This window comes from Oryx dammah, unplaced genomic scaffold (assembly GCF_014754425.2).
Source record: "Oryx dammah isolate SB20612 unplaced genomic scaffold, SCBI_Odam_1.1 HiC_scaffold_25, whole genome shotgun sequence".
Classification (NCBI taxonomy): domain Eukaryota; kingdom Metazoa; phylum Chordata; class Mammalia; order Artiodactyla; family Bovidae; genus Oryx; species Oryx dammah.
In genome coordinates, this window is record NW_024070209.1 from 18,656,637 (window position 1) to 18,673,760 (window position 17,124).

Below are 17,124 nucleotides of genomic sequence, written 5' to 3' on the forward strand. Positions count from 1 at the left end.
TGCTTCTATGTTCCAGGCACTGTGCTGGTTACTTTTCACACATCAATGTATTGAATCCACGTCGCAATCCCATGAGAAAGGGAAGCTTGAATCATCCTTGTCCTACAAGTAGAACAAGGGAGCTTGAGAAAGCTGATGAAGTGTCCAAGGTCATACAGCTCCCACATGGCCAGAACTCAACCTAAGATTCCTGCATGTCAGAGCACATTCTCTGAACCTCCACCCCTCTGTAGGAAATGGGCAGGAGATAAAGCCCCAGGGGGCCAGCGGGGTGTGGAGGCTTGAGGGAGGAAACAGCAGCGTAGGGCTGGCCTATAGTCACTGTGAAGAACAAGCCCAGGGCAAAGGTGAGTGTGGGGACGTTCACGGTCTCACCTTAAGGAAGTAGTCTTTTCAGGTGAGCCAGGTAAGGGTGAGAACAGATTTGATGGTGCACTTTGTGATGATGATCGGACTCTGGGAGAGGAAAGGGTGGGGGGCGGGCAGAGCAGTGGGCACGAAAGGATGAGTCCCTGGGAAGCAGGGCGATCTCTGAGGATGTGCATTGCCTTGAGGATGGGAGACCAGGGGACCTTGCTCTTCACACTGATGACAAGGATGAGAGGTCTGGGAATCAACAGCGCCAAGGGATCCAGGGGACGTGTGCTCAAAGTCAGCTCTTTCAGTGCCAGCTCAGGCCACAAGCAGCTCTGAGGGCCTACAGAAGCGTTAGCAGCCCAGGCGGTGGAGGGCCCCCTCATTTCCAAATAGTCCCGATGTTGGAGTTTGTTCTTCACGTGATCCAGAAGGGAGACAGAATGGTCCTCATCCGCTTGTGTTCTGGTTTATTTTGTTTATATGTATATAGCCGATACCTCCCTAAACCACACTTCTTGAACCAGGCACCAGGCCCTGTGTACCCCGAGCCCACCCAGCTGAGTGCCTGCTGCACACACACACTCAGCAGAGTCCCAGGATCACTGCATGCTCACCAGCAAGCTGCTCCCGCGCCCTGAAGCATCCATTCCTAAGGCAGGCGGCAAATCCAGCCCTGAACCCGGAACACCTGATGTTGCTTTATTAGAACATACTGTCCCCAGACCCACTCCTCCTCCTTCCCAGAGCCAGCATGCTGGTGTCTCCTCCTCCTGCTCTTCCTGCCTGGGTCTCCACACACCTCTCACTCCTGTCCCCTCTCTGCAGCCGTCCTGCCTGCCATGGAAGCACACGCCAGTGTCTTGCTCCAGGCCTGGGGAGGTGAAGGCAGAGAGCTTCTTGTCCTGGGTTGTGGTAGTTATCAGTTTATTGGACCATGCTCAGTTCAGTTCAGGACCCCCACCAGATCCGAGGTCTCATGTTTCATGGGCCCTGGGGTGCTTCCCAGCTGTATGTCTGTGCCTCTGGTTCCCCCACAGCCAGGAGGAGTCTCTTGCGAACAGTCCCAACTCTCTTCTTGTTTAAACAGTCATGGGTTAGAAGACCTGTGCAACGTACACTGGCTTTCTCCTGACCTTACCTGCTTACTGTAGGGCTTGGCTCCAGAAGGTGATTTCTAAGAATGGCGTGAGCCCACAGCTCCTATTGTCTTATGATTTATACCACTTTTCTCTCAAACTTAGTACCTACAGTTAAGTTCCTTGAGCCACAGTCCAGCATTGAGAAGCCATAATCATCGGCCCCTTGATAAAGTTAGGAAGAGGGTGGTCATAATGCCTGTGTCATGAAGGGCTTACAGTGGACTTTACTGTCGTTATTAATACCGTGTAGTGGGAAGTGCAGAGGACTGTTTTCTCTGTTTGCCCTCCGTTGATACTGTCCCTTTACTGAAGCATATCCTTCCACTGCTCCCCACAGAAAAATGCAAAACACAACAGCAACCAAAAAGCACAGAGTGATTTTACTGTTGTCTTTGAAGGGAAAGTGATGCCGAACATGGGGTTTCTGGTTTTACAGGTGAAAAGAGGAGCGAGGAGGCCTCTGGGAAGAGGCGTTTGGTCCTTCGAGCCAGGCCCTGTGCTTGCTGCTACAGCTAAGGCACGTGCTGAAGCTCCTGGGTGGTGGAAATGAAAGAGATGGTGGAGGAATGAGCTGGGGATGGTGTGGGGTGGGGGTTGTCACTTAGTAGTAAATCTTGCAGATGAAGCAGGAGAAACGTGGTGAGAAACTTACATAGGGAGGGCAGTTTTCTATCAGGTTAGGCAGGCCCTCAGCTGGGAAACTCATTTCTTTTTGGAGGTTTTATTTTCAGTCTTCTTTAAAAAAAAAAAAAATAACACAGAACTTACACATAGCTAGAAAGAGGTTAGAAATTTAATCAGTAGAAAGATAGTAGATAGATCAGATTTAATTAAAGTTGAAGCTACTTTTTATAGACTAGGAATATGTTTTATGTGTCATTATAACTTCCGTTACTGACAGTTATTTTATTTTTATGGTGTGTGGAATCCTAGTAGTACACGTGCTTTGCCCTTTTAATTCCACATTTATTCTTGTTTCCTTTGTAAAGAGAGCACTGCCTCCCACCTAAATAGAGTCATTTTTTATTTATAGGCAGTGATTTTTCTCCTTGCCAAGGGCTCACTACTCAGCTTGGATGTGGAATGCATCCAGGGTTAGGAGACATGTTTGCAGGGGCCTCAATAAGTGGTGTTTCCTCCAGGAACAGGTAGAAATGACAGTCTGCTAGGGGACAACGAGGATAGTTGTCTGATAGTTTGCTGCTTTGTTGAGTGATGGGAGGAGGGGCCAAGAGGATCCTCCTCCCCACAGCATCTTCTGCCATCTCCCTGTGGTTTAGAATCCTATACAGTTTCTGTCGTCATTGTGGTGAAACAGACTGTTGATTCTTCAATGTAGTTATGAAGACACGCCTGGTAATCCGGAGATGCCAGCACTGAGTGTATCGTTCCTCTTCCTGCATTCTCCTTGGGCAAAAAAGGAAGAGACAAGGCCCATCATGAGCCGGGCCTGAAGGTTGAGGTGCTTGGTGAGAGGGGAGTGGGGAAGGGAGAGACTGTGATGTGCTTCGAGGATGAGGTGCAGACAAGGAGAAGCTGCAGACAGGGATGAGCCAGGATCAGACTGTGATGGGAATGACAGTGTTGGAATCCTGGGATTTTATAGCTAGAAGAAAGCGCATGAAGGTCCAACCATCTCGTTTGAAGGAGGAGAAAACTGAGCATCCCACAGTTTAAGTGGCTGGCTAGCAGTCATCCGTTTTCTGATGGGTGATGGTATTGGATAGTGAATTCAGTTATTATTTTCTTCACTCCACGTCTCTTAACTCGTAGGCTAGCTATGTTCAGGCAGGAAGGAGACTTAGTAACTGATCGAGAACAAGTGCTGCTGATCAAAATAGACTACTCCATAAAACGACAAAACTAGCTGCACGTGGCTTTTGCCACTGGGAAGTGCAACCTGCATTATTGAGACTCTGTGCTGTTGTTGTTCAGTCACTTGGGTGTGTCTGACTCTTTGCCACTGTGTGGACTCCAGGCTTCCCTGTCCTTCACCATCTCCCAGAGCTTGCTCAAACTCCTGTCCGTTGAGTCAGTGATCCCATCCAACCATCTCATCCTGTGTCATCCCCTTCTCCTGCCTTCAATCTTTCCTAGCACCAGGGTCTTTTCCAGTGAGTCAGCTCTTTGGCATCAGGTGGCTTCAACTTTAGCGTCACTTCCTTTAGGAGCAGATTGTTCAGAAAGTGGGCCCCAGATTCCCAGTGGAATCTCCTGGAGATCTTATCCAGGCCACTTCTAGAGCCCTGCCCCAGACAGACTCTCAGAGAAACAGTCCTTGACAGTGGTGCCCTGGAATCTGCATTCTAAACAAATTCCATAGTCTTTCCCTCCACACACTGGTTTTGAAAAGCACTGTACTGAGTAGCTCTGTGTCTAAAATTTATAAAAAATAAGAATTTTAAAAACAATGCACAGTCTAACCTCTGACTTACTAGCCATAAAAAAAAAAAATCTTATTCCAGATTATTGTTTGGATGTCTTTATATCATTCAGTTTTTTCATTACAAGACAAATAAGACATGTCCCTGCACGAGGGGAATTCACAGGAGAAGCAGTAGGATTTTGATTTTGTACCAGGAGCAGCTTTATACCAGGAGAGAGAGCTAACTAATCCTGGTTGCTTATTTGATGAGAGAAGGCCTTGTGGAGCGAGCAGGTGGCCTTAAGGCTGCATGGAATTTGCCTAGGGAGAAAGAGAGGCGGGCATTTGAGACAGAGTGGCTGGCTGAGCTGTGGCACTGAGTGATGGAGGTGGGGAAGGAGGATTCAGTAAATCGCAGATCGCCCTTGACTCTGTCTGCATATATATGTGTCACATATGTGTGCAGACATATTCTGTCTCCTCCACACGTCACAGAATATGGAAGCTAGAAGATAAGTAGAGACTTGACTTGGGAGCACCTCAAAAGTTGTGCTGGGACTCAGGCCTGCCTGGGAGTGTCTGTGTAGATCAGGAAGTAAATGACACAAAGGGAAGGCCGGAGTGTGCACTGCTTTTCAGCCCAGAGAACCAGCCCATGCAGGCCTCCTAAGGAGGGGAGTGCCCTCTAGGGGCTTAGATGATTTTTCTGAGTGCTGTTCATCTTTGTGCTTGCCACTAAGCTGGATCTATTACCTACTGGAGAGGGAAAAAAGACAGCTTCACTAACCTACCTGGCTGCAGCTGTGATTACATTATGCAAACATTTATTAATGTGGTACCTTGATTGATGATTATCTTAATACCGAGGATAACATTAAAGGCTTGATTTTGCAGGCAGATTGCAAATACAAGTTGGTTCTTGTTGGAGGTTAAAAAGCCCTTAGCTTATGATTCCTTTTATATGAGCTGACCAGAATAGGAAGATCCATGGAGAAAGAATAAAGACTCGTGATTGCCAGGGCTGGGAGAAAAGAAATGCGAAATACAGGCTTCTTTCTGAGATGATGAAAATGTTCTAAATTTAGGTAGTGGTAATGGTAGCCCAACCCTGTGAGTATAAATACCATTGAATTGTATACTCGATAGGGGTGGATTTTATAGTATGTGAATTGTGTCCCAATAAAGCTGTTGTTTTATTTATTGGTTTTCTTTTAAGAAGCCCTTAGCACTTCTGCTCCAGGTGTCCTAAGAGAAGTGTGGTGTTTAGGGTTTGAGAGAGGAGTTATTATCTAAAGTAATCTAGAAAGACAGATGGTATCTAGACAGACAGCGGGAGATGAAGGCTAGATAAGGAATGTTCAGCAGGGAGAAGAGTAGTAGGCAGCGCAGAGACAGCAGAGGGAGGGCTTGGTTGGAGAAGGTGGCTAGCATCAAGAGAATGAAGAGAAGTACTGTATTTGAATAAAGATATGCGGAGGACTTGAGAGTGTTGAATGCTAGGCTGACAAGTTTATCAGTTAAATGAAGAGTAACTGAAGGCTTTTGACTACAGAAGTACAGGAACTGAACCCATAGGTTGAGTGTGGCATGAACTGGGAGAAGGAGAGACCTAGCTGAGGGGAGACCAGGTCGGAACCTGGAAATTGGAGGATGGAAGGTTTTAGAAGTGAGGAGTAAGTGTGGGCATTTACTTGTAGGTTAGTCTGTTTCCTCAGCCACTAACCCACATGTTTTCCCATTCCATTTCTAGTTCTTTATCCATGCTTTAGGGTAAAGGGTAAGAGGGAGATTGGGAGGAGGGACCAAAAAAAGAACAAGGATGAAGAGAAATGGTGATAAGGCCAAGATTCTGCTTCCATGCTTCAGTTGCTCTGTAATTTAGCATTTCCTCCTCATGACTTACTATAAATAACAGGATAGGAAACCTTACGTGATTTCAGATCAGTTGACGAGGCTGCCTGCCTCACTATTCCCATCTGTGGAAGGGAAGACTCCCTACCTCCAGTGTAGGTAAACCAGAGAATCTAGAGTAATCTTACTAGAGAATTTTGATCAAGCTGCCTTGAACTCAACATTACTTATAATGTAATTTCCTTGGAATAAAGGTTCCTGCTCGGCCCTCATTTGTTACCTGAGACAGTACAGACTTTATCCATCAAAAGAGAACGCACACGAGCTGTATTTTGTTGAACTGTGTGAAACTGCTGTTTGACTATTTTTGATCTGCAAAGAAGGCAGTTTTGTAAAGCCTCAACCTAATAGATACTTGCTCAATAGATATCCGATGTGAGCCCAGATTTTCCCTGTTGGTTTCTTTCATAGGCTCCTTCCTTTTTAAGATGCTAGTGGCCTTGAACATCTGCTAGTTTCAGGTTCTGAGGAGCCAAAGGTGCAGTAACTACGCAGGGCTTGCCCAAGGGCTGGTCAAGAAGGGGAAGGAAGCACGAGCAAGCCCCCCAGCCAGAGCCAGGGCATCAGAATCCTTGGTGCTGTATGGTGCAGTCCTTCTGTGTTTAGAAATAAAAATTCAGCCTAAAGAGTTTTCCTTTCCTCAGTGGGTTCCTAGGCAGTTGTGCAGTTCTAGATCTGCAGCATGCCAGAGACAACCCATATGGGTCTCTAAAAAACTGAGAGAAGTATTTTAAAAAGTGGGAGATAGGTTAAATGTAAAAATGGGGATAGGTCAAATGTAAAAGCAGGGGAAGCAGGTTTCCCTGGTGGCTCTGTGGTGAAGAATCCACATGCAGTGCAGGAGACATGGGTTCAATCCCTGGGTCTGGATGATCCCCTGGAGAAGGAAATGGCAGTCCACTCCAGTATTCTCATCTGGGAAATTCCACGGACAGAGGAGCCTGGCGGGCGACAGTCCATGGATCACAAAAGAGGCAGATAAGACTTGGCGACTAAACAACAACAAAGCGGGGAGAAGAGACTTAAGGCGAACTTAGTTATGTTTTTCAAGTTGGTGCGATTTCTGACAGCCTAGTACAAAGCCTGGCACACAAATGCACATGCGTGTTCAATAAAGATCTCTAAAAGGTCAAAAGACATCAGACGAGGTATTTATTGCTCGGTCCTGTGCTCCCTGGTGTTTAACTTAGAGTGATTTCCTAGAACCCAGCAGTGGGAGAGAAGATACCCAGTCCCCAAAGATATGGAAGATTGGTCAGCTGTTCTTGTAGGATGCTTTCATCGTCATTACATCCAGATACTGGGATCAGGGCGGGGCCTCTCAATGCTCTCTCTTTCCCCATTAGTCTGTGAACTCTGAAAAGTTAAAGTTGTACAGAGTGTCAAATGCAGTAAGTGTAAAGGATATATTGTTACTACAACGTCACAGGAATATGATCATCTGTTTAAAACTGCAGTGGCCACGCACATGAAAATGAGACATGAAAATGAGAGACCGTCGCATAACCTTTCCAGGGACTAAAAGCTCAGTTCATGTTTACTCAGCCGTGGAAGGTGATTGTCCTGTAGGAATACAGATTATGAATCGAGAGCGCCTCGCTCTGCTCACACCAAACAGCCAAACATTTATTGTAGATCACAGTCAGAAATACCACTGCAGCAAAACCTTAATTACCTAACACCCTCAACTTCACTATAAAGCATATATAGCCATTTCCCCACAAGGAAGAGGCCTCAGAGGGGTCACTCATACCTGTCCAGTGGCTTTAATGATCTTTGGTGAAGATATTATCCAAATTCATTTCTATTTTAGTTCTACACTTAACTAAATTGTCATTAAGTCTCTGGGTCCGATTATGGAAGTACTTGTGGAAGACAGACATTTTATTCTAGAAAATATCTGAAGAAAAATAAGAGAACAAAACAATCAAATAAGAAGATAGAAAAAACAGAACGAATGAATTGAGGTGTTAATAGTTCTTCCCTCCTGGGAGTGTTACCCTCCCCGAATCTTGACCTCTCTGGTACATAAATACCCACATGCTTCCGGCAAGGATGTCTCCTTTTAAGAGAGAGGCCTTCCCTTCACTCCTGTCGACCTGGGAACTCCCTTAGTCATCCTCTCCACCTCTGACCCACACTTCCATTGCCAGGGGAGTCCCGGGCAGAACCTGGCTGCTCCTCCCCTGTGTTATATTTACATCCTGACGCCCTGCTGCACTGGGCTTCTCATTTCCTGCCTCCGATTTCATTCTGACACATCAGCATCCGGCAGTTGACAACATCTTTTTCTCTCTTTTTTTTTTTTTAAACCTGCCTCTTATTTTCCTGCAGTCAAGCAAGTTTTGCAGGAGAATTGAAGTTAAGGGCGAGAGCCAACAGAGGTAGTTTGCATTCAGAAGAATGTACACATGCAGCTTAGAAAACCTAAAACATTAAAACTCTCAGCATCCAGATAGCTGTCACAAAATCTATTTGCTACAGCGTATACCCTTTATTTGTAAAGAGCTCCTCGGTCTTTAATCATAATCTATATTTTTTATTATATAATTATAAATTAATATAGCTCCAGAGGAGGGTGCTACTAGGCACAATCACACTGATTTAAAAAAAAAAAAAAACTGAAAAACTAATGACCTATTAGTTGAAAGAATCGAGTCAGAAACATTGCTGAGAAACACCTAAAGGTCAACAGCAGCAAAGCAGCACCGTAGCATCATTAGAAAATGCAGGAGCACCGTTCTGTGTCCGCCCATCCAAGCATCACTGATGTCTGGAGAGACAGGACAATGTGTGCATAAAAAGATGGCCCTGAGTCATCAAGAAAGGGCCTGTTATGCTCAATACCAGTCTGGTTAAGTAAGAAATGAAGTAATGCATTTTAGGAATTTTTCTGTCCAAATGGTTAATGTTAAATTTCTGGGCGTGTACTAAGGAGATGAGCCTTAGTTATTTGGAATGCCGATTATGTTAGGACCCACTCCCCGCTCCCCCGGTGACACCAGATACATAGGACAGTGTCGTGGAGAGGGGTGAAGAGTGTGCCGGCCACTTTGTTGTGGTCTCCCAACTTCTGTGTTGCTGTTTATTCACGGGGTTTTCCTTCCCTTTTCTCTGGTTTCAGATGCGAGTGTCTCTCTGGCTTATGTGGTTTCCCCGTGTGTGAGGTGGGATCCACTCCCCGCATAGTCTCTCGTGGAGATGGGACACCTGGAAAGTGCTGTGATGTCTTTGAATGTGTTAATGGTACGTGGGGTTTCTCTTGTTCTCAGCGAGTATACATTTGTGCAGGAGGAGGAGGGAGGGTTCAATCCAGCCGCTTCTGTCTTTTTAAAAGGCAGACAACATGCTCAGGGAGTTGATGAAACTCAGGATAGTTGCTCAAGATCCCACCATGCCGTAGGGAAAGTTAGGAAGGGAAGCCTCATTCCATCTCATAGAGAAGGCATTTTTGAAAAGGTCATCGCAGACTACACGTGGCCGTCACATTCTGCTGTGTGTCAGTAGTTGAGAAATTCTAGGATTGCAGGAAAAGGACCACAGAAAATGTGGTCGTGTTCTTCCCATCAGAAGACCTCATCCCGCTACTCTTGGAGGTAGTCTGTGTAACTAATGCCACGCTGTGGCATTAGGCCACGGAGTGACCACAGTTTGAAAAGAGAAAGGACCGTGTTCCTCTGGTTCATCCTTTTTCTGCTTGGAGGAAACACTGCTGGCCAGCCGCTAGTCAGTGGTATTGTCCTCATTAAAGCTGGAAACTTGTGGGCCAAAAAAGCCATTCTTCAGCCCCAGGATTCCTTCACAAAAAATCCACCTCTCTCCCTCTCACCCTTCAGCAGAGGGTTTGGTGTGTGACGACCTGGTGTTTATTGAATTTAGATGCTAGAAGGGAGGAGAGCCTAAATCATGCTCCTCCATCAGAATTTTCAGAAAAGCAAAGAATAAACTCAAGCAAGTGAACTGTCATTGGTTTTTAGAGAGCATTATTTAGTCAGTACTTAGACACACAAGGAAAATGACTTTGAATGTGGACAAATACAACAAAATTATACAGATAGAAGCGTCCATTTTAACTGCTGCCTATAAGAAATCAGGGTTCAGAAGATTTTCTGCCCTTCTCCCAAGCTGCCCCTCCCCCACAAGAAAGGGTTGTATGAAAAGTCCAGGCTTGTTTCACTGATGCCTGTAGTTTTTAGGCCAGAGGCTACATGTTGTTTCCCCCTCCCCCCCACTTTAAAGAAGGACTGGCAGTATGACTTTGTGGTTAAAAGAGAACACAGACTGGAACTGAATGACTTCAGTTTGAAAATCAGTTCCTCCACTTGGTAGCTATATAGCCTCAGTTGCCACATCTGTCAAATGGGGAGAATAACAGTAAGTGAAGTGAGGTTTTATATGTGAAGCACTAGAAATTGTGCTTCAAGAGCAAATAGTCTCTATGATTCTGTGTGCCTCCTTTCTGTTCACTGTCCTGGACCTTGCAGGACGTTGCTTCTTGACTTCAAGCACACAGAGGGAGGTACAGGGCAGGCTCCACGCACATAAACTCTTCTCGGTGCTTCTCCCCACCTGCTTTATCATCCAGCTGGTAGTAATGTCTTCACCACCAGCAAATGGCCAAGGCTCTGATACTTCCTGCTGAAGCTAATTGACTGTAAGTGATATTCTGTGAATATTTAACTCGTACCATTGGGACCGAAATAGTTGGTCCTTGTCCTGGGCTCCCAGCATCTCAGATGTGCTTCCTTCTAGTACTCACCCCTCTCCGTGTTTCTCTCTCACCCTAGAATCTGAACTGCCAGAAAACAGGGAATCTATCCTTGTGTCGGTGACATTAGCACATTGCCTGTTTCTCGCGGGGCACCTGGGTTCTGACGCATGGCTGGTTGAGCAAGCAAGTGATCTGATTCATATCGTCTTAGTTCCCTCTAGAGTGGCTGTTAATTGTCAGCCCATAGAGGAGTTACTTTGTGAGAATCCACTATCTTTTACTGCCCCACACTTTAATCTGAAGCCTCTTATACCCTGGAAATAACACCTCTCGTAATACAACTTGCTGTTATATCCGCTGGGTGAGAAAGTGGAGTATCTTCTTTCTTTGCTTCTTAATTATAGAAACCCAAGTGTTAGGCCTTCTCATCAGGACATTCACTTTACATCTCACCCCAGTGTGATGCAGTTTGGGCAGCTGATTACTGCCCCTATTTGACCTCAGTTCAGTTCAGTCACTCAGTCGTGTCTGACTGTTTGTGACCCCATGAATTGCAGCACGCCAGCCCTCCCTGTCCATCACCAACTCCCGGAGTTCACTCAAACTCATGTCCATCGAGTTGGTGATGCCATCCAGCCATCTCATCCTCTGTCGTCCCCTTCTCCTCCTGCCCCCAATCCCTCCCAGCATCAGGGTCTTTTCCAGTGAGTCAACTCTTCGCATGAGGTGGCAAAAGTATTGGAGTTTCAGCCTCAGCATCAGTCCTTCCAATGAACACCCAGGTTTGATCTCCTTTAGGATGGACTGGTTGACCTCAGTGGCCTTGGATAAATCTCCAGGGCCTGCTCCCATTTATAGAGCTCTGACTTCAGGAACTGCAGTCCATGGGGTCGCTAAGAGTCGGACACGACTGAGCGACTTCACTTTTCACTTTCATGCATTGGAGAAGGAAATTGCAACCCACTCTAGTGTTCTTGCCTGGGGAATCCCAGGGATGGAGGAGCCTGGTGGGCTGCCGTCTAAGGGGTCACACAGAGTCAGACACGACTGAAGTGACTTAGCAGCAGCAGCAGCAGACTTTAGGAACAGGCCTTCTACTGTGAGAAAATGTTGAGACGACAAAGCAGTAACAGGATTTCTGGTGTTTGCCTCTTTCTTGCCACCATAAATTAGTTGGGTGATCTTTGCTTTACTTCTTGTCCTGCTATATAGTTTGTCTGTTACTGCATTAGTCATTAATTGTAGGTGAGACTAGAAGCTACAATACTCTGAAGATTTAAAATTCCATAGGATAGTATTTATGGAATTCTATCTCAAAGTCTATTTCACTTTTTTGGCATACATACACACATATTTGTATGTGTGTATGTATATTTGATTATTTGGCACCCAGGGCCCTGGTGAAATCATACTATCATCATGAGATCCCCATTAGAAGGTATTACTTGTCACAAATTCATTATCATTGCCCGGAAGAGCAGGGGTCTATTTTATGTATACATATTTTTAAAGCCTTATATGTATATATATAAAGCCTTACTTATCCACAAAGGATTTGAGGCAATTTTACACTAAGAGCAGACACAATAAAATAGTAGTAAAATATTAATGAGAAAAGAGAGTCAGACTGTAGAGTTGTATGTAAAAGTTGAAAAGTAAAAAGGAAATGCCCACAGGTGTGCAGGCCATAGCATCTGTCTATGTAATTGCTGGAGTTAAATGTCAGGTTAGGCCCCCGGCGTCCTGGCCATCAAAGTGGAAAGGGAGATAGAATCGGACCCACAATTCTTATTTTTAGAGACAAGAAACCTGCCAGACAGGGCAGCATTCTCCTCGTATGGAAACTTTTGAGAAGAGAGCACTGGATGACGCAGTAAATTGTGTCCTCAGTTGCTTTACTCCCAGTTTCCTCTGGCTGATTTTCCCAATAAAAAGTAGAAGCAAAATATTAAAATACACCTCCATGAAGGCAGTTTTCAGGGGTGAGTTGAACACCCATCTGGAACCTGAATGCCTGAAGATCTGTTTCTTGATCTTGAGAATGCTGCCCAACCCCTTAGCCCCCACCACCACTGTTCCCCCTCTGCCCGTAGGAAGGTATTGGAGTAGATCTGGGATCCCCAGTTCAGGAGACAGTGGGCTGCTGTCTAACCCCACGTGAAGAAACGGAGCTTACCTGCCAGCACTCAGTTCCCTAGCTGCCATCCAGGTGATCCATATGCTTACATTATTTTTTTTTAAGATAAGCATTATAGTGAAAACAGAAGATTAAAAAGAGAGAATTCAAGAACTCCTGAGTTTTGAAAACATTGGCCTAGATGAATGGACGGAAAGAACATTCTCCATAAATGTTACTCCTCCTTTCTGTTGGGTTTGGTTTTGTATGGGTGGGAGGATGGCTGAGTTGCCCATCAGATTGTGGCAGTCTGTGACTGAGGGCTGAAAGGAGGACCAGCACGGTACTAGCTGAATGAGAACCCTGTTGTTTAGAGACCAAATGACCAGGTGGTGAGCTTGTGCTCCTTTTGTGTGAACTTGTGAGACATCAGTATCTTCACCTGGAAGGATGACCTCCACAGCAGTGTTGAATAATCCCACATCATCTTCGGGAAATGGTTCTGTGTCTGCTCTGGCCCAAAAACATGTTCTTCCATCCGTCACTGGGGTTGAGTGACGACCTCTACTTTAGACTGTCGTGTGTCCTCTTCCATTTGGTAATAGTACATCTTACTGCCTTACACTGGCCCAGCTCGCTTGTTTCTAGAGGCATTTGAGTTTGAATAGGGAAGTCATCCATGCTCAGAGTATGGAAGCGATCATTTGGTTGCTTAGATATGATCAGGTCTCCAACATACAAAAACGCACAGGAATCCAAACTGGAACACCATGGTTTGAGTGTCATGCTATTTGAGTGTCGTAGCCACTGGCTCTTCCAGCATCAGATACTGACATGTAAAATCCATCAATCACAAGAGAGCCAGACCCAAAGTCAGCTTCTCCTTGTGTAAAATTTGGGCCTAGAAAACTCAGACCTTGGGTTTCCCTCGTGGTCCAGCGGTTAAGAATCTGCCTGCCGATACAAGGGACATGGATTCAAACCCTGCTCCAGGAAGATTCCACGTGCCTCGGAGCCACTAAGCCTGTGTGCCACAGCTGCTGAGCTGTACTCTAGAGCCAGGAGCCACAGCTACTGAGGCCCGAGCGAGAGAACCCACCGCAGTGAGAAGCCTGACCACTGCAATTAGAGAGTCACCCCCACTTGCTGCAACTAGGGAAAGCCAGTGCACAGCAATGCAGATATCCACCACAGCCAAAATAAATACATAAATAAATAAATCTTTAAGAAAAGAAAAAACTCAGACCTTCAGTTTGTTAATAAAAGAGTTAGTATGAAAACATCTGTTGAGAACCCATTGTATAGCAGTGATGCTCAATAATGTTTCTAGGGATGGATGGTCTCCTTCTACAGTAATGGAGAGAATATGGCACTTTGAAAGGAATATTCCATGCAGTATGCATTTATTGAGCATCCATTGTGTTCTGCAGGCCTTACCAAGCTAATTTTGCATAAGAGTGATACTGTTTTGCAGTCCTGTTTTGTAAGTACTGTTCCCCTTCTCTTATCCTGAAGTACCCTCTATCCGGTATGCTCCAGCACACACGCCCAGCTTCCCCCACACAGAAAACGTGGTTTCTTTCTTCCTTCGTGTATCTAGAAGATCATGTACCCTGCCTTTGTGATTCCATCAGTTTGTTGTTGGTTTATGGAAAAATTTTCAGACATTTCTCATTTGTCATGCAGTTACCTCTTTTTTTTAACTTAAGTCTGCGCACTTTGTTCTGTACCACTCACCCCCAGAAAAAGACCAGAGGCAAGACATCAGCCATTTTTCACTGAGATATTAAGGAGAAAAAGCAACAGAAGTATACTTATTTGGACTTTTTCCCTCTATTTTCACATTTGATGTGAAGTTCTACATTTTAGTCTTTTCCTTTGCTAAAATTATATATCTATCACCATCTGCCAATCAGCATGATTTGGCCAGGCAATAGAACTTACTAGCAATCTATACTATAAAATTCTTTTTCAGGAGTTCTGGAATATATTAAAGAGGGAAGAGAAGATTTCAGAACTGAGAAACATAAAATTTAATTGGGAAGACACAAAAAACATGAAAAAAATCTTTAAAAAGACATTTTGTACATCTCAGTGCATATGCACTTATGCATTGAGAAGTACAAGTTGCATAGTAAGTTATTCTATTTGTAATATTATTCTTCTCTCCATCCACGGAAAATGTCCTCTTACAGAGGTAGTGGTACCCTCCCTATGGTTCTGAAATTCATCTCTATCCCCAGCAGGTGAAGAAGTAATTGGTCATTGCTCCTCAAAGAATACTGCCAGCCGTTTTTATCATGCACTTTTCTGAAGAGCTGCTCTAAATTTGTCTCAGCATCAAACAGGGATTTCATTATATCCTGGGTTTTTTTTTTGTTGTTGTTGTTGTTTTAATCCTAATGAATCAATTGTGTTTTCAAGGCTGTGTTTTCTGGGGCTCACCATCTCTCTCAGTTCCACTCCCATGCCCTCTGCCTATGCTAGTGAAACATAACTGCCCTAGCCTTCTTGTCAGTCTCGTCTCCTCCTCCTCAAGCTTCTGCACAACCCACCATAAAAGCGAGTTCATCTGGAGCCACTGTGTTCATAACCGCAACCTTTCCTCCTCACTTCTTCAAATCTCGCACCAAGATTTGTGGCTTCACCCAGATGGTCGTTGTGGTTGATGAAGGCAGATAGGTAATTAATACTGACTGGTTTCTTAAAAAATGTTCTTCAATTTGAACAGAAGCTCAGCATTTTGATAGAAGGCAGTATTTTGCCTCCTTCCACAGCATGCAGATTTGATTGGTGAAAAGTGCTTCATTTCCTGCACTTTCGAACTTGGGGTTTAACTGCCAGTTCCTTCCAATCCCAGCTCAGTTTAGTGTGTTAGGTAAAAGCATATAGACTTCTGAGCTGTAATAAGATGATTCTTTCTGACATGAGTTTTCTGGGGGAAAAAAAATAGTATATCCAGCCAGTACTAGGGAAGAGGTTCAGACACGCACATTTACTGCCTTTGTGAAAATACATGCACACAGATCATCTCACACTAATGATGTGACTTTAGGCAAGCTGTCTCATCGCTTTAAATTTCATTTTCCTCATTGAAGAAGTAGATGTTAATACTTGTTCTCTATTCTCAACAGCATTGTTATAAAGGCAAATTAGAAAACACTAGTTTGTCTAAGTACAAAACAAATGCAAAATATACTCAAAATGCAGTGGAAATCTCACGTATTTTGAACATGCAAGGTAACATGGAGAAATGATGTTAGGACAGAGAAGCTCATGGCTTATGTATGTCATAATCCAGTTTTTCCTACCTTGTTAAATAGGTTGCATTAGCTCAGGAGAACTTTTTTTTTTTTTTTTTTACCTTGGAATTACCTTTATTTTCCCAGCTTTACAGAGACACATACCATGCAGTTCACCGAGTGAAGTTGCACAGTTCCATGATTTTTAATGTATTCAGAGTTGCGTGATTGTCATCACAATTTTAGAACACTGTCATCAATCCCCCCAGAATTCCCAAGCTCTTTAAGTCACCCACTATGTCCCCCAGACTTTCCAGCACTAGGAAACTACTAATCTACTTTCTGTCTCTGTAGATGTGCCTATCATGGGCCTTTCACATAAATACAATCCTATACAATATCTGGTATATTTTGACTGGCTCCTTTTGCTTAGCATAATGTTCCCCAGGATCATTTATGTTGTAGTATATATCAGAACGTCATTCCTTTTTATGGCCAAGCAATGTTCCATTACGTGGATATGCCACGTTTTGTGTATTGTACATCAGTTGCTTGATGTTTAGACTTTTTCTGTTTTTTGGCTACTGTGAATAACATTGCTGTAAACATTTGTGTACAAGGTTTTATGTGGGTAGATGTTTCCATTTCTCCTGGATGCGCATCTAAGAGTAGAAGTGCTGGATCCTCAGGTAATTCTGTTTCATATTTTGAGGAACTGCCAAACAGTTTTTTCAAGACAACTGCAATCGCAAAGATGTATGAGAGTTTCCACTTCTCCACATCCTCATCAACATTTGTTATTATCTATATCTCTTTCATCTTAGCCATCCTAGGATATGAATTGTGGCTTTGATTTGTATTCCCTTAATAAGTAATGATGTTAAGCATCTTTTCAGTGCTTATTGGTCATTTCTGTATCTTATTTGGATAAATTTCTGTTCAAATATTTGCTCCTTTTTCAGTTGGGTTATTTTCATTGTTCTCTCTGGATACAGGTTCTTATATATGTCAAATGTCAGATTGCACCCTTGTTAAAGGTCACTAAATATGAGAGTCTACTTCTAAACTCTTAATCAGTTCCATTGAACTTTGTATTTATCCTGATGTCAAGCACTACATTGTCTTGATACTGTGGCATTGTAGTGTGTCTTAAAATCAGAAAGTGTGAGTCCTCTAGCTTTGTTCTTCAAGTTTGTCTTGGCAATTCTGGGTTCCTTGAATTGCTTACTGATTTTAGGATTCACTTGTCAGTTTTTACAAAAGAAAAAACTAGCATTTTGATA

General features: G+C 44.1%; 1 protein-coding gene across 2 annotated transcripts in view; it reads left to right on the forward strand.

The window, feature by feature from the left end:
• The window catches only part of CRIM1 (cysteine rich transmembrane BMP regulator 1), a 208,173-nt gene that overhangs the window by 109,080 nt on the left and 81,969 nt on the right, over window positions 1-17,124 (forward strand). For both annotated transcript variants that reach the window (XM_040224625.1, XM_040224626.1), the window contains exon 5: window positions 8,897-9,018. In XM_040224625.1, the coding sequence (XP_040080559.1) occupies window positions 8,897-9,018 (122 nt within the window). The remainder of the gene's footprint in view (window positions 1-8,896; window positions 9,019-17,124) is intronic.